This window comes from Pelophylax lessonae, assembly GCF_965119305.1.
Source record: "Pelophylax lessonae genome assembly, chromosome: 4".
NCBI classification, from domain to species: Eukaryota; Metazoa; Chordata; class Amphibia; order Anura; family Ranidae; genus Pelophylax; species Pelophylax lessonae.
In genome coordinates, this window is record NC_138771.1 from 602,441,622 (window position 1) to 602,463,756 (window position 22,135).

At 46.7% G+C, this 22,135-nt stretch overlaps 1 protein-coding gene across 1 annotated transcript; it reads right to left on the reverse strand.

The window, feature by feature from the left end:
* Positions 1–8,284: 8,284 nt before the first annotated feature.
* On the reverse strand, positions 8,285–13,777 carry GADD45GIP1 (GADD45G interacting protein 1). The gene is made up of 2 exons (XM_082256887.1): positions 13,381–13,777; positions 8,285–8,800 (listed from the first exon to the last, which is right to left on the reverse strand). Exons 1-2 carry the CDS (start codon positions 13,725–13,727, stop codon positions 8,479–8,481), a joined length of 669 nt encoding a protein of 222 aa, XP_082113013.1. The 5' UTR covers positions 13,728–13,777; the 3' UTR covers positions 8,285–8,478.
* Positions 13,778–22,135: the final 8,358 nt, after the last annotated feature.

Sequence of the window (22,135 nt, forward strand, 5' to 3'; positions counted from 1 at the left end):
GACTTGTCTGCAGGTCTGGAAGGCTCTTCCAGACCTGCGGACAAGTCTTCCTCTTCACGAAGGGGCGTCCTCATGGCTTGACAGACCAGGGCCGCTTGGAACCTGCAGTGGATGCCCTGAAGGGCTTAGATCCCTTGTCTTGAGACCCTGAGGGATGAAAAAGCCTCTTATGAGCCGAGAAGAACAGCCCCCCGTCTATGACGGGGCTCCTTGCCCTTGGAAGCCTGTGGAAGAAGAGTACTCTTCCCCCCTGTGAGGCCCATAATGATGTCATCCAAGGAAGCTCCAAACAGGCTATCCCCCACAAATAGGAGATCAGATAAGGCCTTCTCAGAGGTCTGGTCCGCCGACCAGCATTTTAGCCAGGTAATACGCCGAAGGACCACTGCTGAGACTAGAAAGCAAGGGAGCCGCATCCAAAGAGGTATCACAGATAAACTGTAGCCCCTGGACCAACTGATCCGCCAGCTCTGCAAAAGCAGGAGGAAGCTGTTCCCCATCCAGGTCCCAATATAAAAGTTTGGCCCACTCAGTCAGAGTTTGCGACACCATGGCAATAGCAAAAACTAGCCTAAGCGCCGACCCGGCCACCGTGAACATATGGCGGGTCATCAGAGCTTCCGACCTCCTATCAGCCGGATCCTTGAAGGCCGGGGACTTCAGTGCATCCACCAGCATCTTTTCATGCACGGCTAGAGGAGCTGAGGAATCATCCTCACTATCTGAGCACGCAGGGTGTGTGGACGCAGACCCAGAAGGGTAACTCGCATCCGCGGCAGCCAAATCATATTCAGGATCTGATGAGACAGATGAGGCAGGTGAAAGCAGGGGACGCCCAGGACCGCCATCAGTGTAGTCAGTGATTGTTGGGACCCGGAGGGCCCCGCAGCCTCTGAGAGGTGATCAGGTGGGGAAATGTGCTTTAGCGACTCCATTAGGGAACAGGGGGACCCACACAAAAAGGTGTTTAACACTGCTATGGACACCCCCACCGCGCTGGTGGCACTACAAGGCCCAGCACAGATGCACCATCACTGCTATAGCAGAGCAGAGAGAGGGAGAGAGAGCCCCACAAAAGCTCACCATCATCGATCAGGCACTCACAGCACCAAACGAACTGCACACCATGCGACGATTAGGAAGAGAAAGATCCAGGAGTCAGCACTAGGGAATGAGGAGGGGCTCCCACTGCCGAATCACTGCCCATACAGCCTCAAAAACATGGCCGCCACTATTTCCAATGAGGAAACCACAATATATAGCAGTCGAACCATAGAACAAAAGAGCTACAAGAAATCGGTGGCACCAAGCTGCTCCCGGGGGCCCCAGGACCCCATGAGCACCGAACACGATCCCAGCAAGAAGGGAGGGCCCTGGCCAAAAATGGATCATCTGGTCACAGGCAGGATGCTCCCCCCCCCCCCCCAACACCAGCTTGACACCCCAGAACTAAAAAGGAATGGCCACCCCATGGGAGGGGAGGTGTGGGCAGATGGGGGGTAGCAAGTTCGGAGAGGACCACTGATAAAACGGGGCGGGGGGTGCAGGGGAAGGAGGGGAGCCCAGGGTGGGACCATCCCAGGGAGGGGCCCACGTCCACCCCAAAACCCTCTGGGGCTAGAGGGGGACAGCTACTTACCATACCAGGAACAGGGTGGACACCGCTTCTGACAGACCACCGCTCCATCGGAATGTGGGTGGCTGTTGGCTAGAAGGAACACCGACTCAGGCCGAGGCTAGGTCGCACGCACCCCTCTTGAGACGTTTAACTCGCAGGCCAGCCCCCGTTTAGTGGGGCTATGTTGCGGACGACCTAGTGCGGAGCTGAGGCCTGTGCGTGCTCACTGGCCAGACTGGGGGGACCCTCTGGATCTAGATTATCCAGTTTGCTGATTGTAGCTTCTCACAGGAAACAAAATAACAAAGATAGAAAAAATTCCATGTAAAAGGAAAAAAATTGCCAGGACCAGAGATCCCAGCATGGAATTAGGTCCTTACTCCTGACTAGGCAGAAAAAGACCGGAGTGGCTATAGCCGAGAGTGGGAGTATAATCCCAGGGACTGCCCCATAGGCGTAGTCGTTTTTTTTTCCAGCCTAGTGTCCTACTCCAGTAGGGGGGCAGCATAACCCAACAGTGAAGAAGATAAGGAGCAGTGTCCGTCAATGAACAAAAGAGAGATTAATTAGGTGAGAGAATATTTAATGATCGAACTATGCCATGTATTAATAAGAGATATAAATTCACCTCTATGTTAAAATAACCTATATTAGGCAAAAAGGTCACCTGTTGTATACAACATATATACCGCAGGTGACCTATAATAGGTTAGATATAAAAAGGAGTATATCAAACTATGTCCTTAGTGTTATAACACCAACCAATACTTGGTCTTGAAGTAGGGATATATAGGCTATGTATGTAACAGTATATATATCTGGTACTTAAAGGGATGAAATGAGGATATGATATATGTTAATACTGGGGAAGGAGTGTATATAGTAGTTTTAAGATTGAGACATAGTTTAATATACTCCTTTTTACATCTAACCTGTTATAGGTCACCTGCGCTATATATGTTGTAAAGACCAGGTGACCTTTTTGCCTAATATAGATTATTAACATAAAGGTGAATTTATATCTCTCAATAATACATGGTGTAGTTCGATCATTAAATATTCTCTAATTAATTTTTCTTCTATTTTCTATCCAGTATGTTTACATATACTTACATAATTCTGTATACCTCGTGTATATAGTCATTATATTCCGATGTCTTTCCCATTTTTATAAAATTATTTTACAGTTCTTTTAATATTAAATGGATATATATGTCATTTGGGATATAGATTTTCAGTATATACCCAAGGGAGGACTGGGCAATTGCCCCCTGGGCCGCTCTGATGCCCCATAAAAATGCTACACTGCTTCTGCCACAGACATGTCTAAAGAATTCCTGGTGAAGAGAAGTAAAAGGACAGAGCGCAGGCCTTCTACCAGTATGGATGGTGTAAACTCTGTCTGAGCAGAGGCCGGTTCCATGCCCCACTGGAGACACTTCTCCCCCAGCCAGCCCCGCCTGAGCTGTCCTAGCTCCCCCCAACCGCCCCCCCCCCCTGCTGGCCAGGTCAGGAACCCGGATTCAGCCGGTAAGCAGAGAGTATTTGGAGCAGGGCTTCAGCTTGGAATGGGGGTCAGGAGGAGGACGGGAAAAAGGAGAGTGGGAGAGGGGCCGAATCGCTGTACCATGGGCCTCTGGTTTGTACTTACCCCCTGGGCCGAAAGTTGCCAGTCTGCCCCTGTATAGACCCCTCTTTTTGTTTATCCATCACTAAGTATGTATCCGCTTTTGTTCTATTGTCTTTATTTTTATTGTTTTCCTGTGACCAAAGATTAATTAGTGTATCTATTGACTGCTAATATGCTGGCATCCTTTCTATTTAAACATGGCTTTCCCCCGTCCCTGCATCACTTGAGAAAGGAGCATGCATGCTCTGTACGAGTCTCGCGCATGCTCTGAAACGCATTGTTTTTTTTTTTCCCCTATTGACGTCACACACTTGTCGGAGTTGTGTTCCACACCGATATTCATCCAGCTTCAACCCAGAACCACTCGGTCTTGCTGGCGAGTTCCCTGGCATACCGCGGTATCACACCATCCTGGATCAGAAGCGTATTATCCTGTTATTGGATCATCACCCACAGATGAGCCTTTTTATCATGTATTCTATGGGAGTTTTTACTTGGCTGAACACTTAAATTGTACAATAAATATTACACTTAGAGGCGCTCTTCTGTTCTTTTATGTCATATTCCAGAGTCGGCCTCGCTCCAGAGAAGAGCTTTGCCCTTAGAGATTGTTTGCTATCCATTGCCTATTAAACAGGTAGCTGATATATTCAGTGGACTTTGTGAAGGACTTTTTGGACTTCCCTATTTTTACTTTTAATATTAATCTTGTGCGTAGCATTTTACTCTTTTGTCATATACCAGCGAAAGAGTAGTTTGAACGCATTTTCTAGGGTGAATATATTTTGGGAACACTTAGAGGAGGTCAGCCAGATGTTATTTCAGGCCACTTGGATAAGGGTCTTACCCAGATCCGCCTCCCACTTTGATACATATGACAGCTGACCCAACCTGGAGGAATTAACCAAAGAGGATTAGGCTCTTCAAAAGAGTTGCTTCAGGAGGCTCGAGCGTTGCTTAAAGCGTTGGTTACCCCAACACTTCATATTCCTGATATGTGCCTGCTGTACCAGGTACTTACATAGTTACATAGTAGGTGAGGTTGAATAAAGACAATAGTCCATCCAGTTCAACCTGTGTAGGTGTGTGTGGCTGTAATCATCTCGCATACCCCTGAATGTTCTGATCCTTGAGATGTACGTCTAGAAGTCTTTTGAAAGCCACCATACTACCCGCAGAAACCACCTCTTGTGGTAGAGAATTCCACAATCTTGTAGCCCTAACAGTAAAGAACCCCCCACGTTGCCTGAGGTTAAAACGCTTCTCCTCTAATCGCATTGTATGCCCCCGAGTCCTCATGCAATCCCTGCGACTGAACAGCTTTTCTTCTAAGCCTAGATCCCCATTGAGATATTTAAAAATTGCTATCATGTCCCCCCTCAGCCGTCTCTTCTCCAGGGAGAATAAATCAAGCGATTGCAGACGCTCCTCATAATCAAGGTCCTCCAATCCCCCAATTAGTTTAGTTGCCCTTCTCTGGACCCTCTCCAGCTCCAACACATCCCTTCTGAGGACTGGTGACCAGAACTGGACAGAATACTCCAGATGCGGTCGGACCAGAGTTTTATAAAGTGGAAGGATTATAGTCTTATCTCTGGAATACATCCCTTTCTTTATGCATGCTAATATTCTGCTAGCCTTGGCAGCTGCTGCTTGACATTGCATGCTGTTGCCTAATCTATCATCAACCAATACTCCCAGATCCTTCTCCATTTTTGATTCTCCCAGGGGTTCCCCTCCTAACGTGTATTGTGCTTTTATGTTTTTAGTCCCCAAGTGCAAAACCTTACACTTCTCCACGTTAAACCTCATTTGCCATGTCGTTGCTCACTCCGTTATTTTGTCCAGGTCATACTGTATGAGAAAGTATCCTGTTCTCTTTGTATCGCTTCCTGTATGTGAAATCCCTTGCGTTCCTGCTAGTCCCCTTGCTTTCCTATTAAAAACTGACAACACTAAGCAGTAAAGCACAGCATGGTCAGTTCTCTAGCTGTGCTGGGAACTCAGCCTGCTCTCCTCCAATGATCAGACTTGTCATGACACGCCCTCCTCTGCACAGCTATTCACTGGGAAGCTGAGTCTACGGCCGTTTTCTTCCCCCCCCAACAGAGGGAATTTGATAACTTATAAAAAAAGGTATATATATATATATATATATATATATATATATATATTTTTTTTATCTATACAAAAATGTTTTGCATTTAATTTCTGTTTTAAACTGAATGGTTGTTTTACAAGGTGATTGTTTACAATCACTTTAAAACAGTGGATGTGGTGAGTGATCTGGAGGTGACGGTAGGCTTCGGCGGCTGGTGTCTGTCAACGTTCCCGAAGAGAGATAAAGCATTTGATGCCATCCAAAGATAAAAGCTCAGACATACAGTTTTTACCCCACTCCCTTGCCAGCAGCGAAAGGCCAGAAAAAATTGGGGTGTTTTAAGAATACCTGACGACAGGAGATAAGGAGAGATAAAGTTCCTGGAATATTTTAGAGAGTCCCAGCATGAAGTAGAGATGGGTCTTGGATCCAGGGACGGAATGTAGAGGGTGTCCAGAGGTGATTGTATATGGGAAGGGGGGGCACATTCAGAAAGTGCACCCAAAGAGGTATTTTATTTTGGAAGCAGCGTGGAACCTCCTAATTGATTGGGGGGCAGGGACATTGTGGCTGGATGTGTATATATGAACAATGTAGATGAGAAACCTATCCTACCCACACCCAACAACTGTACTTTCATTTGCTCCATCAGCTCATTCCCCACAGTAATGGCCTTTTGTTTCACTTGACCCTCCCTTATAGATTGTAAGCTCTAACAAGCAGGGCCCTCTAATCCCTCCTGTATTGAATTGTATTGTCTTCCCTCATATTGTAAAGCGCTGAACAAACTGTTGGCGCTATATAAATCCTATATAATAATAATGTCAGTGGGTCATTCACTACCCTGGCTCTGATGAAAAGGGTTCGCCCTTGAAACGCGTCAGTAATTGTGGACGCCGCCTGGTCTTCCTGCAGTACCGATGGACTTGATTAGACCTCCAGGCAGTTGGTCCTACTTGCTATGATATGCATTTTTACAATGTGTTTTGTGAGTATATCTATTGCTGTTTTTATCTTTAATTAAACTTCACTAAAGCAATGCACTAGGTCGGTGTGCCTTTCGCTTTTTGTTTTCAGGAGGAGCCATGTGACATGAAATCTGACCCTCCCACCAGAGGGTGACACAAACTAGGAGGAACTATGACACGCAGTCTGTCCTCCCACCACAGTGTGACACCAACTAGGAGGAACTATGTGACACGCAGTCTGTCCTCCCACCACAGGGTGACACCAACCAGGAGGAACTATGTGACACGCAGTCTGTCCTCCCACCAGAGGGTGACACAAACTAGGAGGAACTATGACACGCAGTCTGTCCTCCCACCACAGTGTGACACCAACTAGGAGGAACTATGTGACAGCCAGTCTGTCCTCCCACCACAGGGTGACACAGAGTTTGTTTCTCCTACCTTAAAGCGACAGGAATGAGAGAACTTTGTAGCATACCTCCGCTTATTCTTTATGTGTATTGTAAGTTGGAAGCGCTTAGATAAGACAAGCCATGGATAATTTACATTACCCTAAAGCACATGTGTCAAACACAAGGCCTGGGGGCCATCCAGGCCATTTCATTTGGCCCTTGCACCTCTCCTGCAGCTTAGCCCCAGCTTCTTCCTAGCAGAAGCACAAGTTATGTGGGTGCACTGTGATGTAAGGGTGTAGGACTCTTGACTTCTGATGGTGGGGGGAGGGCTCTTGACATTTGATGTAAGGGAGGGTGGGGTGCTCTAGACATTTGCTTAGAAGTATTATGAGAATACTAGGATTCCATGGCAGTTAAAAAGGAGGGTCGCACACCACTGGTATAATCCACAAGAAACTTTATTGGAGACTTTAGACAGAACACCATGACAGAATCACGTTCTCTCTGAGCAGTCTCTAGTAAAGTTTCTTGTAGAGCAGGGGTGTAAAACTCAATTTCATGGGCCGCATCAGCATTATGGTTCAAAGGGCCGATTATATCTGTAAGATTAGATGTCCAAAGCACCCAACGCCCCCTTACATGAGATGTTAAGAGCCCCCCCACACCATCTGAAGTCAAGTCACCCACCCTTCCTTATATCACAATGCACACCCTTACCTTGTGCTGCTGCAAGAAAGAAGATGCGGATGGATCTGGGAAGAAGTGCAGGGTCTGGAGGAGAACCAGAGGAGGAGTCAACTTCCCAAGTCTGCTGAATGCTGAGACCAGGGGAGGCAAAGGCAAAGTGGTGTTGCAGCTGCACAGAGAGGTACAGGATCTGTAGGAGGAGCTCTGCTCTCCTCTCTACTGCAGACTGCTGAGAAGGGGGGGGGGGTGGGCAAAGAACCGTTCTGCAGCTGCAGAGAGGAGTGTTGGATCTGGCTAAGGAGTTCTGTCCTCTCTGCTGCCGACTACAGAGACAAGGTAGGGGCAGTGACAAGGTGGGTGCCGCAGATGCAGGAGTGGTGCGACGGCCACATGAAATGGCCTGGGGGGGGGGGGGGGCGGGGGCCGTATTCGGCCCACGGGCCTTGTGTTTGACAACTTTGTTGTAGAGGATACCAGCGGTGTGCGAGACCCTCCTTTTTTCAGAATTGCAGTTGATACATTTATATAGTCTTACAGATACAACTGGCCCTTTGAGGGCAACTATAAATGCTGATGCAGCCGAGCCCGCAATGAAATTGAGGTTGACATCCCTGCCCTAAAGCAAGCCATTACCAGTTGAATTGACCAGATTGCTATAGACTTTTAAAAAGGTAAAGTCTAACTGGTTTCCATGTTGTATATCACCAATGTTTCATTGCAATGTTCAATAGGTGTTTAGAGAAATGTGAAATCTACAAACGGGCAAATCACCATAAATTCAGCAACAACGGAAAAATTCAGCTGAAAACCATTTTATAAGAAACTCTCTGTATAGGAACCATTGCGTACATGCACTTCAAAAAAACACACAAAATGCAACCTATACACATTCAGCTTTTGTGTTCCATTAAGTTATAATAGAGTCAGTCTTTAAGAACTAGAAGAGCCTGCATGAACCAGACCCCAGCTGACATAATTCCAGAGCAGTATAGAAGATGGAAAATAATGGGACTGCTATGGAAATATTCATCTTTTTCCTTATACCAGTCTATCAGTGGGTGGTGACAACACCGCATTCATTACACAGGACTGCTACTGTCTGAGTCTGCAGGTGGTTTTGCAGCGAAGGCTGCTGCAATGGCCGCCCTCTCTTCCTCACGCTGCATTCTCTTCACAGCCTTTAGCTTCCTCTTCTCGTCCTTCTCTATATCTTTCACCATCTCCAGAAACTTAGGGCTGCGGGGATCCACGGTGACACCAAACCTCTCACGGGCGATCATTAACAGACGCTGCTTTCTGGCTTTTTCCTCCTTCTCCTTCTGCCGTGCCTCTCGTTTTCCTCTGCGCCAATCTTCCACCATCTTGGGCATCTTTGCCATGTTGGCAGCAATCAGACGTTCCCTTTTAGAAATAAAAATTGTTTGACATTAGTGCAGTCCCTAGGCTTCTTCCAAAGTCACGTGCACAATGCAATAATAAAAAACAATGGCGGGCAATCTGGCGTTAACAGACACAGACATCGCTAGTGACACTTACACAGTGATCAGCGGTAATACTGTACACCATACTAATGGCACTGGCTAGGAAGGGGTTAACATCAAGGGGCAATCAAGGGGTTAACTGTGCGCATAACAAAGGTAATTGTGCTGCTTTCATGTATTGATCTGGTTGTCATTTCTCCTTGCTTTTCAGGAAGAAGAAACTGCCAGATCAATGTTCCTATGTACACAGCAATGTTCATTTTGGCAGCAAATTTCAATTTAGTTTTAGTCTTAGTCTTAGGACTAAAATGGCATTTTAGTTTTAGTCCCATTTTAGTCTTCTGCAAGTGTTTTAGTCGTATTTAGTAGACTAAAACTCCAGTACATTTTAGTCGACTAAAACTCATTTTAGTCATCTATAATCGAATGGGTGTAGTTCAATTGTAATTTGTAATGCATTATTTAAGCATTTCTCTACAATTTCCAAACTCATTATATACTACTGCTGGTCCTGGAGTGAAAAATCTAATATGTTACTGCCAAACGTACCAACGCCTGGTTTAATGATCATGGTATCACTGTGCATGATTGGACAGCAAACTCTCCTGACCTAAACCCCATAGAGAATCTGTGGGATATTGTCAAGAGGAAGATGAGAGACACCAGACCCAACAATACAGAAGAGCTGAAGGCCGCTATCAAAGCAACCTGGGCTTCCATAACACCTCAGCAGTGCCACAGGCTGATCACCTCCATGCCACGCCGCATTGATGCAGTAATTCATGCAAAAGGAGCCCCGACCAAGTACTGAGTGCATACTATACTGTACATGGACATACTTTTCAGTAAGACAAAATTTCTGTTTTCAAAATCCTTTTTTTTTATAAATTGGTCTTTTGTAATATTTAAATTTTCAGAGATACTGAATTTTGAGTTTTCACTAGCTGTAAGCCATAATCATCAAAATTAAAAGAAATGCTTGAAATATGTCACTCTGTGTGTAACGCATCTATATAAAATATGAGTTTCACTTTTTGTATTGAATAACTGAAATAAATTAGGTTTTTTGATGATATTCTAATTTTATGATATGTACCTGTATATATCTTTATTTACATAACTGCAACCCACCAGGGGTGCAGTTACCCGACAGCTCGGTCACTGCGCTGGGAGCATGTAGCAAGCACAATCAGCACAGAAACCTCAGCCATAACTTTATGCCCACCCACCTAATACTGAATAGCTCCCCCTTTTGCTGTAAAAAAAAAAAAAAAAAAACAGCCCTGACCCATCATGGCATGGACTCTGGAACCAAGCTTTAAGACCAGTAAGTTGTGAGGGGAGGCCTCCATGGATTGAACTTATTTTTCCAGCACATACCACAGATGCTCGATTGAAATGATATCTGGAGAATTTGGAGACCGAGTCAAACCATTCTTAAACCATTTTAGCAGTGTGGCAGGGCACATTATTCTGCCGAAAGAGGCCACTGCCATCATGGAATACCATTTTGTTGTACTTGGTCACCAACAATGTTTAGGTAGGTGGTACGTGCCAAGGAACATCCACATGAAGGCAGGAGCCAAGGTTTGCGCAGCTCTTATAACAATTTTTTGTTTTCCTTAATTTTTGGTCTTTTTGCGCTTGGCTACGGTTGAGCCCTGCATTATGTTATGGCTCTTCTGAGTGTATGCAGCTTGTGAGTCATCTCTGCACATGTGCGTTACATTGTCAGCAAGAGATTAAAACCGAACCCCGTGTTTACTATAACTTTTTAAATCCAAAAGGTGTTTATTAAAAACAACAGAAAGGAAAAAAAACAGAGCAGAAAACAGAAGGGAAGGTTTACTATAACTTTAGTTTGTTGGGGGGCCAAGCTGGCCAAAACAAACAATTTCCTTTGCAGACAGATGTGATTGCTGGGGAGTGCTGTATAAATTGATAGCCTCAGCTACACACAGTATACAGCGCCCTGTTCTGGCAGTGGCATGAGAACTTCCCATCCCCCACACACAACAAAATAGAGTCAGGCCTAGAGCTGCAAAAAATAAATCACAGGAAGCTTTGTATATTACGGTGGAATACAAAACGTTGCATCTTTGCACTATGACGCAGATCCTTCACATCTCCCTCTCCTCTTGGGCTACGGCACATTTTTACACGGATCAAAACCACATGGTAATGCAGCACTGTGTGGCACGATGATAAAAAAAAAAAGTTGGGACTTCTTTCTCTGCATTAAACTGAATGGGGCGCTCTACCTGCAATGTGTGCGTCTCACATCACAATCCCGTCCTTACATCAACGTGCTCAGTCCCCCCTTTACATTACTGTTCCCAGCCCAGCCCCCATTACTATCCTCAGTCGGCCCCCCCCCCCCCCACATTACTGTCTTCAGCTCCCCCCCCCCCCCTCCACTGCTGTATTCAGTTTCCACCATTGCTGTCCTCAACCCAGCCGTTACTGTCCCCAGCTCCACCCCCCCCCCCCCATTTTTGTCCTCCTGCCCTCATTGTCCTCAGCCCCTCCAGTCCTCCTCATTACTTTCCCCAGCTTTACCCCTCATTATTGTCCTCAGCCCCCCCCCCCCCATCCTCACCCCCCTCATTACAGTCCTCTTCCCCTTAGTATTAGCCTCATCCCCCCCCCCCATCTTCCCCTTAGTATTAGCCTCAGCCCCCCCCATCCTCACCCCCCCTCATTACAGTCCTCTTCCCCTTAGTATTAGCCTCATCCCCCCCCCCCATCCTCACCCCCCTCATTACAGTCCTCTTCCCCTTAGTATTAGCCTCATCCCCCCCCCCCATCTTCCCCTTAGTATTAGCCTCAGCCCCCCCCATCCTCACCCCCCCTCATTACAGTCCTCTTCCCCTTAGTATTAGCCTCATCCCCCCCCCCCCCATCCTCACCCCCCTCATTACAGTCCTCTTCCCCTTAGTATTAGCCTCAGCCCCCCCCCATCCTCACCCCCCTCATTACAGTCCTCTTCCCCTTAGTATTAGCCTCATCCCCCCCCCCCATCCTCACCCCCCTCATTACAGTCCTCTTCCCCTTAGTATTAGCCTCACCACCCCCCCCCCCTCATTACAGTCCTCTTCCCCTTAGTATTAGCCTCACCACCCCCCCCCCCAACCCCAAATCCTCACCCCCCCTCATTACAGTCCTCTTCCCCTTAGTATTAGCCCCCCCCCAATCCTCACCCCCCCTCATTACAGTCCTTTTCCCCTTAGTATTAGCCTCACCACCCCCCCCCCCCCCAACCCCAAATCCTCACCCCCCCTCATTACAGTCCTCTTCCCCTTAGTATTAGCCTCACCCCCCCCCCCATCTTCCCCTTAGTATTAGCCTCATCCCCCCCCAATCCTCACCCCCCTCATCCCCTTAGTATTAGCCTCATCCCCCCCCCATCCTCACCCCCTCTTCCCCTTAGTATTAGCCTCAGCCCCCCCTCCATTATTGTCCTTCTCCCCTCATTATTATCCTCAGCTCCTCCATTACTATCCCCAGCCCCCCAACCCCCCCCCCCCCTTACCGTTTACTGTCCCCAGCCCTCCTTCCTCCTCATTCCTATTTTCATCTCCCCTCACTCCCCCCATTACTGTACCAAACTCTACCCCCCCCATAAAGGTCCTCTTCCTCCCCTCAGTATTGTTCCCAGCCCCACCCCTCATTATTGTCCTCCTCCCCTCAGCTCCCCCTTCCCCCCATTACTGTCCTCACCCCCCACCCCTTCCCACCGTCCTCAGTGCTCCCCCACCCTCCAATCCTACCTTACACAAATAGGGCGGAGGACGGGAAGCACAACAGTTCTGGACAGAGGGCGGGAGCTGTGAGCTAGTAATTGGCTGATAGAAGCGTCCTGCATTCTAGAAACCAATCACCTGCTTAACAGTCCCCCCCCCCCCACATCCATCCTGGGCTCCTGCTATCGGCTCTGAGAATGACAGTGGCAGCTGGGCAGAACAGCTCCTAAATGGCGGACCGTGATGGTCCAGATGGAACAATGATTCTGTCCGAATGTGGACCGCGGTCTGCCAATTAGTGATGCCGATATATACATTTTATACAGCACTCCCAGCAATACTACACATCCCTTCATCCAGCCATGAACCCTGTCCGCTGAGGAAGAGACAACAGAAAGTGATCAACGCTAGATACAGTACAGTTGTCACCCTGGGACAAGAATTGCTTTGGGTTGTCACTTCCTGTTTTGTTTATGGGACAGGAAGTAAAAGGAAATCCCCCTTAGGGGACACAGATGACAGAACTAACCCCTGGCAGGGGGAATAACCCCCCCCCATTCCTCTATAGAAAGGCTGTGATGTGCCCCCCCCCCATTGCAGGCTGTGTGTGGCCCCCCCACATTGCAGGCTGTGTGTGGCCCCCCCCACATTGCAGGCTGTGTGTGCCCCCCCCCCATTGCAGGCTGTGTGTGCCCCCCCCCCCACATTGCAGGCTGTGTGTGGCCCCCCCACATTGCAGGCTGTGTGTGGCACTCACCTCTCCTGCTTCTTCCTCAGCTCTTCCTTCTCTTGGGCCTCCACTCTGCTCAGCATTTCCCCCAGACTCGGGTACCATTCCTTCTCCTCCTCCTCTATCTTCTGCAGCTCCTCAGGCCTCGGCCACAGCCGCGCAGGCTTCACCCCGGAGGCGCTGCCATACCTGCCGTACAGCTTGGCTTCAAAGGCCGGGCCCTTGTGCCACTCCTTCGTCTTCGGGTCGGCGGGATCCGGGATGTAGAAGCCGCTCAGGTTCAGAGGCACCGGCCTGGCGTGATAACCCGCCGCCGGCCACGGTAAGGTCACGGCCCGCAACCTGGACCAGCACCGCTGTATGGGCAGCGCCATGTTGGAAATCTCTCTGACAGGTTGGGGGCCTCAGAGTGTGGCGGAAGTGTCCAAACAGCGCTGAACTCTATGTGGGGCTTAATCGAGGCGTCCTGTGTGGTGCCTGCGTTGGGCAAGAAGGAGGGTGTCCTCGGCTATGCCTGTTGTGCACACCTGTGAGATTGGTGCTGATGACACTGATTGGCTATATATTGGGACAGGTGTGAGCAGGTAGAGTGTGTGCTGAACAGATTGGGATTGTAAGTACCATGGGAAGCACATGTATCTATTCACCAGCAGAAAGTCTGAAGGCTCACCTGTGTGGGGGGGTTGGAGACCCTAAAACTGCTTTTATTATGTTTTTTTTTTTTTTAAATTTAGTAGGTATACCTTTTTATTTGTTTTGTTAAATCATTTTAAATATATATGTGATCTGAGTGGTGAGCTTAATAAAACAAGCATCCTTTAAATCCAGGGTCTCCAAACTTTGGCCTGCCGCAAGAGTTTAACTGGCTATTTTGGGACCCTGATGTAAAGGGGGAGGGGGGCTGTGATGGGGATCATATTGTAATGGGGCCCTGGATATAAGGAGGGAGGTGGTGGGGGTATGGACATAGGAGAACCCTAATGTAAGAAGGGGGGGCTCCGGTGGGGACTATAAAGAGGGACTGTGGTGGGGAGCATGATGTAAGGGATTGGGGGGGTGGTCTTTCGGGGGACCCAAATGTAGAGGGATAAACTCTAATTGGACCACTGATATACAGGGAATGCTAGTGTAAGTAGGAAACTCTAACAGGTTTTCTGCTATGGGGGGGGGGGGGCATGTACAGATTGAGGAGCACCCTCAGTAAGGGGGGTTAGTCCAATGGGGGACCCTGTTGTAAGGGAGAACTCCAGTTAGAGCCACTCTAGTGGGGGCCCTGGTGTAAGCAGGGGGAGTGGTGCTCCAATGGGGACTGTAAAGGGGGCTCTGCTGAGAACTAAGCTAGGGGGGGGTGGGGGTACAGACTGAGGAGCACCCTCAGTAAGGGGGGGGGGGGTTACTCCCAATGGGGACCCTGATGTAAGGGAACTCCAATGTTGGAGCCACTCTAGTGGGGGCCCTGGTTTAAGGAGGGGGAATGGTGCTCTGATGGGGACTGTAAAGAGGGTTCTGCTGAGAACTAAGCTAGGGGGTGGGGGTACAGACTGAGGAGCACCCTCAGTAAGGGGGGGTTACTCCCAATGGGGACCCTGATGTAAGGGAGAACTCCAATGTTAGAGCCACTCTAGTGGGGGGGCCCTGGTGTAAGCAGGGGGAGGGGTGCTCTGATGGGGACTGTAAAGGGGGGCTCTGCTGAGGACTAAACTAAGGGGGAGGGAGACCCAGGACCACTTGCAAACTTCATTGATCAAGGGTTAGTTCCCCCATTGGTGGTAAGCAGTGTTTTCCTGTATAATGTTGGTGGTCAGTTTGCTCCCCCCTTTCTAGTCAGTCTCCTTGAACCCCCCCCCCTTCCCCATGTACCCACTTGCTGCTCAATGTATATCCTTCCTGCAGCTGACCCTGATGTAAAATGGGAACCCTAAAATAGGGTCACTCTGGTGTAGAGGGGGTGACTTTAATGGGACCCTTGATGTAAGCAGGGTATTCTAATGGGGACCTTGATATGGGGGGAGGGCCCTTGATAAGGGGGATACTGATGGCAACTTTAATGGGGACCATGATGAGGACTGAAATGGAGGGAACCCAGGGCTGCTTACAGATTTTAGTGAAGTGTTGTTGAACATGGCCCCTGGTCCCCCCCCCCCTCTCTCCATGTACCCACTTGCTGCTCATTGTATCCCCCTTTCTTGTAGTTATAGTACATTTTCAAACTCTAGTGTAGTGTTGTCACTGATTAAGTGTATGTGTGTGTATGTGTGTGTATGTGTGTGTATGTGTGTGTATGTGTGTGTATGTGTGTGTATGTGTGTGTGTGTGTGTGTGTATATATATATATATATATTTTAAAGCGGAGCTAAAAGCAAAACTTTTCTTGATAGCGTAAGGGAAGGTTAGAAATCCCTGTCAGGGTTTTCCATCTGTCCCATTGGGGAGATTTCCCTTTGCTTCCTGTCTCATAGCCAAAGCAGGAAATGAGAGGAAATCTCTCTAAAGTGACGGCATCCCGGGGTGTTACCAGAACTAGTCTCCCCATTGGAAAATTTCTCCTTTATTCCTGTTCTGATGACCCAATTTTTTTTTTTTTGAATAGTTAACAGGACAAATGGAGAGGTAGAATATAGCAAACGGGGGCACAGGCAGCAAACGGAACCAACAGGGATTCTAATCCCTCTTCACTCTGTCCAAAACAAAGAGTGTTTTTTGCTTTTAGTTTATACCTGAATTTTAAAGATGTATAGTATAATTTAATACGATATAACTTTTATGGGGAAGTGAAGGTATCACTCCTGTAAAATATAGTTTAGATGACTGCTATATAACGGTAGGGAAGCAGTGATGTAATACTGCTATTTTGCCATACATGTCTCCTATTGGATAATAAAAATGTACTCCTTAGGACACGTTGCATATTTCTTCGGTTAATGTTCAGTATAGCAATTAGTCATGCCATCATCTCTGTCCTGCCCTGGATAATTAGGAGCTGAGTGGTTGCACCTGTTTGTAGCCCCTTTTCTTGTACACAGGAGTCCCCATGCTGTTTCTGTGGGCAGACAGTTGTTGCCTCCACCCTCTATGGATGAAACTGTCACCTACTTGTCTATGGGCTGTGTATACACTGCCACAGGCCAGAGTGTCAATTCTCTGTACACTTGTGTGTTTGTCCTCTGATCTTCTCTACACAGATCACCCTGCAGGCATCAGAATTAGATTGTCAGTTCTTCTCAGTATCTACCAGCTGAAATGCTTATGGTGGAATAGAACCTTAACGGGTCTCCATCGCTATGAAATAAAACCTTCAGGGGAAATCCTATCACTTAAATGGCCATACATGGATAAAAAGTCAACTAGTTCTGTTCAACCAGCTGAATTTTGATCCATGTATGGGCTAGCTGGTTGTATATAAGTTGATCTACCTGTGTCCAGCAAGCCTGTTGGTTTCATGCTGCTGGCTATTGCTGGCAGCACTGATCATTGTATTCGAACAGCGAGGATGGCTTCTGCCGGCAGCAGAATACAATAGCACAGTGTTCCATTCCCCTATTCACATCGAATGTGTGGATGGGGTAGGTAAACTGTTTTTTTTTTTTTTGTTTTTTTTACATGATTTTTTTACTTTTTTTTTTTTTTTTTGGTCATCTTTTAGGCTTTAATTTGATGGTAAATGTAAAGCCTTTCTTATAAAGGAAAACTGGCCTTAACTTGAGAAAAGTAGCTTTGTTGGTATTGCCATAACCTACTGCCAAAGAACAACCCAAAATAAACTCTACACGTGTGATCATTCAATTTTCACATCCAAGGTACGACCCAGGAGCACTGGTATGCATCTTGCTTTTTTTGTCTAAAACACAATGATCTTGGGGTGTCAATAATTTGCATACGGTAGCGTGAACTGCCTGCGAGTTGAATGTGATGCGGGAACCCAAGGTGCATTCGCAGGGTTCCTGCATCACCTGTGCAAACTGGAACTTAAGGAAAAAAGAACTGTGGTAAGTCTCCAGCTCTTTATATATATATATATATATATATATATATATATATATATATATAATACTGGAGACTCCCTACAGTTTTTTTTTTTTTTTTTTTTTTTTTTTTTCCCCTTAAGTCCTGGTTCGCACATGCGATGTAGGAACCCTGCAAATCCATCACATTCAACTCGCAGGCAGTTCACACTACCGTATGCAAATTGACACCCCCAGATCAGTTTGCATATCACAGTGCGAACTGTCAGTTTGAACATGAATCGGATTGCATAGGTGTGAACACCCATGAGATCCGATTCCGGTGTGGACCCAAAAAAGGGTCCCGTGATTTGTGTCCAAATGTGGTGCAAATTCAGCCATACAAACTGTGTGGCTGAATTTGCATCGCACAGAAATCGCATGTGATTTGCAGAGCAGTTCGCTGTGAATTGCATGCGATGTGTCATCACATATGTGAACCGGCTCTTAGATTTGCCAAAACCATGAGGTCAAAAAACACTATCAATTTATCATCAATTATGCAATCAGGAAGGCCCCTGCACTATATAGTTGAAGGTAAATCGAACAACAAAAGTTGTATAGTGTTCATCCATCTTAATGCCTCATACACACGATCAGATAATCGGAAAACTTTTTGTTGCATTGTACCAGTATCGAATTCAAATGTGTACTAAATGTGTGGGGGTTTTTCTTTTTATTGCGGGATGCATACTGTACTGATTAACCGGTTGCCGACCGCCGCACGACTATATACTGCGGCGGTCAGGCAGAGTGACGTAGGGGTACGTCACTGACTTGCGAGCCGATTGCGGGCGCCCGCCCCGGCTCGTTCACTGACAAGTCAGTGCGTGTGACCGGCGGACCCGATCGTCCGCCGGTCACTCACGATCGCTCCGGTGAAGGGAGAAAGGCGGGCGGCTTATGTAAACAAGCCGTCTGTCATTCTTCCCTGTGTAAAAATGAAGGATCAGACGGTTCTACTATGTAGGACCGTTGATCTTTGTTTTTACACCAATAGCCATGTCCCTTTACAGTTAGAAGCACGCCCCTAGGACACACTTAACCCCTCCCTCTCCAATACAGTGAACCCCTTCCTGGCAGTGTCATTTTTACAGTAACAGTGCATATGTATAGCACTGATTACTGCAGTAATGTCACTGGTAACCCCAAAAGTGTCAAATGTCAGTCAAGGGTCCAATCTGTCCGTCGCAGTACCGCAAAAAAAAAAAATCGCAGATCGCCGCCATTACACATTAAAAAAAACCACCAAAAATTACCAATCTTTCCCTTTCCCCCACTTTTGCGCAAACCAATCAAAATACGCTTTTTGCAACTTTTTTTTTTTTTTTTTTTTTTTAACCAAACATATGTAGCATAAAACAAATTGGCCGAAAACGTTAAATTTTGATTTTTACATTTTTTTTTGGGGGGGGGAATTTCATATAAAAAAATGTGAAAAATATTGTTTTTGCAAAATTGACACTTTTTTTTTTTTTTTGTTTATAGCACATGATCAAAAAATCACACAGGTGATCAAATACCACCAAAAGAAAGCTCTATTTGTGGGGGGAAAAAAAAGGACGTCAAATTCGTTTAGGTACAGCGTCGCACGACCGCGCAATTGTCCGTTAAAGTCATGCAGTAAAAAATCGCAAAAAAAAAAACCTGGTCTTTTAGCAGCCAAATCCTCCGGGGCTTAGGTGGTTAAACGATTGTCGTTCACTAGGCCAGTGTTTCTCAACTCCGGTCCTTGGGGTCACTAACGGGCCAGGTTTGCAAGATGACTGAAATGCATCACAGGTGATATCATTTGCTGCTCAATGGTTGCACTATTCTAGTCTGCATCTCCCCAAGGTAATACTTAAAATCTGGCCTGTTAGTGTGCCCTGAGGACCGGAGTTGAGAAACACTGCGCTAGTAGGCTATCGTACAACCAGTTTTCGTGTTGTCCCTTCAGATTTTGTTGGACAAAATGTCATGATCGGCTGTCGAAAGCTGTGTACTAAAGATCAGATTATCGTGCGATCAATTCAAAAGCGTTTTTTGAAAGATTATCTGATCGTGTACGAGGCATAAGGCTTTAGAACCACTTTAAGCAAATGCACTACAAACCACACAGGTGTGAACCAAGTCAGCCTGGGTTCAAACAGGAGTGGTGCAGAAAACCGCATATGATTCGGACAGATATTGCACTGCATTCTTCAATTTTCATGTGATTCTTTGCAGTGCGATTGAGTCCTTTCATTTTGTTTGGATGCAAATTGCACCCCAAAGGTATCAGTTTCGGGTATCGGAGCATTTTTGAGTGCTCATGCAAATGCATGGTTGACACCAATATTGATATTGGAGCAACCCTAGTTAATAATCTGGCAGATCTCCTAAATGTTTGTTGGCCAGCACCACACAGCCTCATATACACTGGTACCCCTGTGTTTAGCATTTTTTCTAAATGCAGAAGATGCCATTTGGGATGTATAGACAACTTTTAGGCCTCGTTCACAAAAGGTTTACTATAGCTTACACACATGGTGTTCCATGCATCCCCCATGCAGGCAGTCCTATCAATGTCTACTGGGACGAAGCGGCTGCATGGGTGGACACTGCCCTCAATATGACAGCCATGGGGGTGTGTTTGCATTCTGGGACGCACACGGGACACAGATGTCATTTTGGGACCCAGCGGCTGTGTCCCTGCAGCTGCTGCATACCTATTGACATCAATGGGACTACCTGCACAGGGATACAGTTAGCAGCCCAGCGATGGGTTGTTCCAGCAACTGGACTACTTTATTACAACAGACTGCATAGATGTTAATGGGGTGTTGGGGAAACTCAAACTGTTTGGCTTCTTTCACATGGATGGTCGGAGGAAGCAGAAACGGGTGGCTGGGCTGCAGTTTACCATCTAGCTGAAGTCTAATGGCTCAATCAAACTACCTTTTTTGCTTTCTGAAGAGTGTTAGGATTGCTCTTCAGGGAGCATTTGATAGGTGATGAGGTGGCATTGTATCTCCTCCCAATCACCTGATTTAACCTTCCACTAGCATGCCGCTGCTGCCGCAACTGCATGTATTGCACAGGGTTGCAGAGTGGACCCATTCACTTGAATGGTTCACATTCCATCTGCAGAAAGTGGCAACTGGTATAATACCTGCTGTGATGCTTTGCGTCCACATGTGTTGCCTTTGCAGCCGAAAGGGGTATCTATTGGGGTGTAGTAAAAAGGCAGCTCAATCATAACTGCCCCTAAACTGCTAGTGAGAATGAGCCCATTAATACAGCAAGAGGGTGCCTTTCACATGCCGCAATGGTTTGTGTTTTGGTAAATTTACCGTAACATGATGGGCAGTGCCACCTGTGAACTTTACAAATTCAGCCATTATGTTGTTGCTTGTTATGAATTTGCTCCTGCTGAATTGTATAGTCACTGGCTGGTTCACTTTAAACCTTTTTTGCTGCCACGAATCTATTACATTGGTAGCAGTATTGGCATGAACACAAGCTCCTGGCCATTATAGTGGGGTCTGGAGAGACTATTTGAAGGTAGTTCACCTTCAAGGTAAGCTTTATCCTTTTTGTAAAAAAGTAGTGCACTAGTACCCATATTTTCTAAGCTTTATCCTTTAACTCATCCATTCATGCTTGTAAACACCTGTTCAACAAGCACCCATCATGGTTGGACCAGAAAATGGCTTTTCTCCTGAATGCTCGATGGCTTATTGACAGGTGGACTTTCTGCTTGTGATTGCTCTGAAATGACCAGGAAGGGAGGTTTGGGGACACATCCTGATTGTTGCCAGTGAGTATATGTAATGGTTTATTTATAGGTGAGACCTGGCAATCAGTGGCTCTGGCGCATAGGCAGTGGGCCTGAACCAACCAAGTCTAGACATAAAGAACCCCCAACTGGCACACCACATAATTGGTTTCCATTTGAAGGGGGAACTGATATGTGGGGGGGGGGGGCTTGATGTGATGAGGGAAATTGAAGCTCATCACTCTGATCTTCAGATGAATGTAACAGTAGATAAAGTAACAATGCTGCTTGGTGTCTTTCTATCTCCCCAATGAACAATGTTTATAAACCATGTCTCTTTGGATAGGAGATATACAAATTAACATGGTCTCTAAAATTGTATCTCTAGGTCTCCTATGAACAAGGTTTATAAACAGTGCTATTTTGTAGCTCTCTCCCCTATTAAAATGTTTATAAAGGCTTCCATGGTGAAGATTTGAAGGTAGGACTGCTGTGATGTGGGGGAGGCTCTGTTGATGGTGCCCCCCTGACTTTACTGCACCCCCCAGATCAGCACTGCAGCTTAAGTGTTTGTAAACTACAGCAATGACCACCTCTGATTAAATGGAGCCAATAAGTAAAATACCCAATACCATGCAATATAACGCTGGCCCTAGATTGGTCTATACATAGCCATCCCAGCGGAGCATAAGTGCAGATCTAGGCTTGCCTACATCTAAATGAGACTGGTTATAAACTGCCCATAGACCTAGATTGTCTTTCTTATGATCAGTGAGGTTTTTTTTTTTTTTTTTAACATGAGCTTTTTTGGCAGATTAAAAGCATTTTTATTAATGTCAATGCCTGAAAACAATATGATTCAGGTGTGAATGGAGCCTAAGGCCCCTTTCACACGGTCCGCATTCTGTTGCGGACCGTGCTCTGCTCAGCAGGGATCGATCGCCAATATCCGCTGAGCCGGCAGATGACAGCTCCGTCTCTGCACTATGTGCGGAGAGGGAGATGTCAGAGCCCCACTGCTATCTATGGGGAATCGGATGAG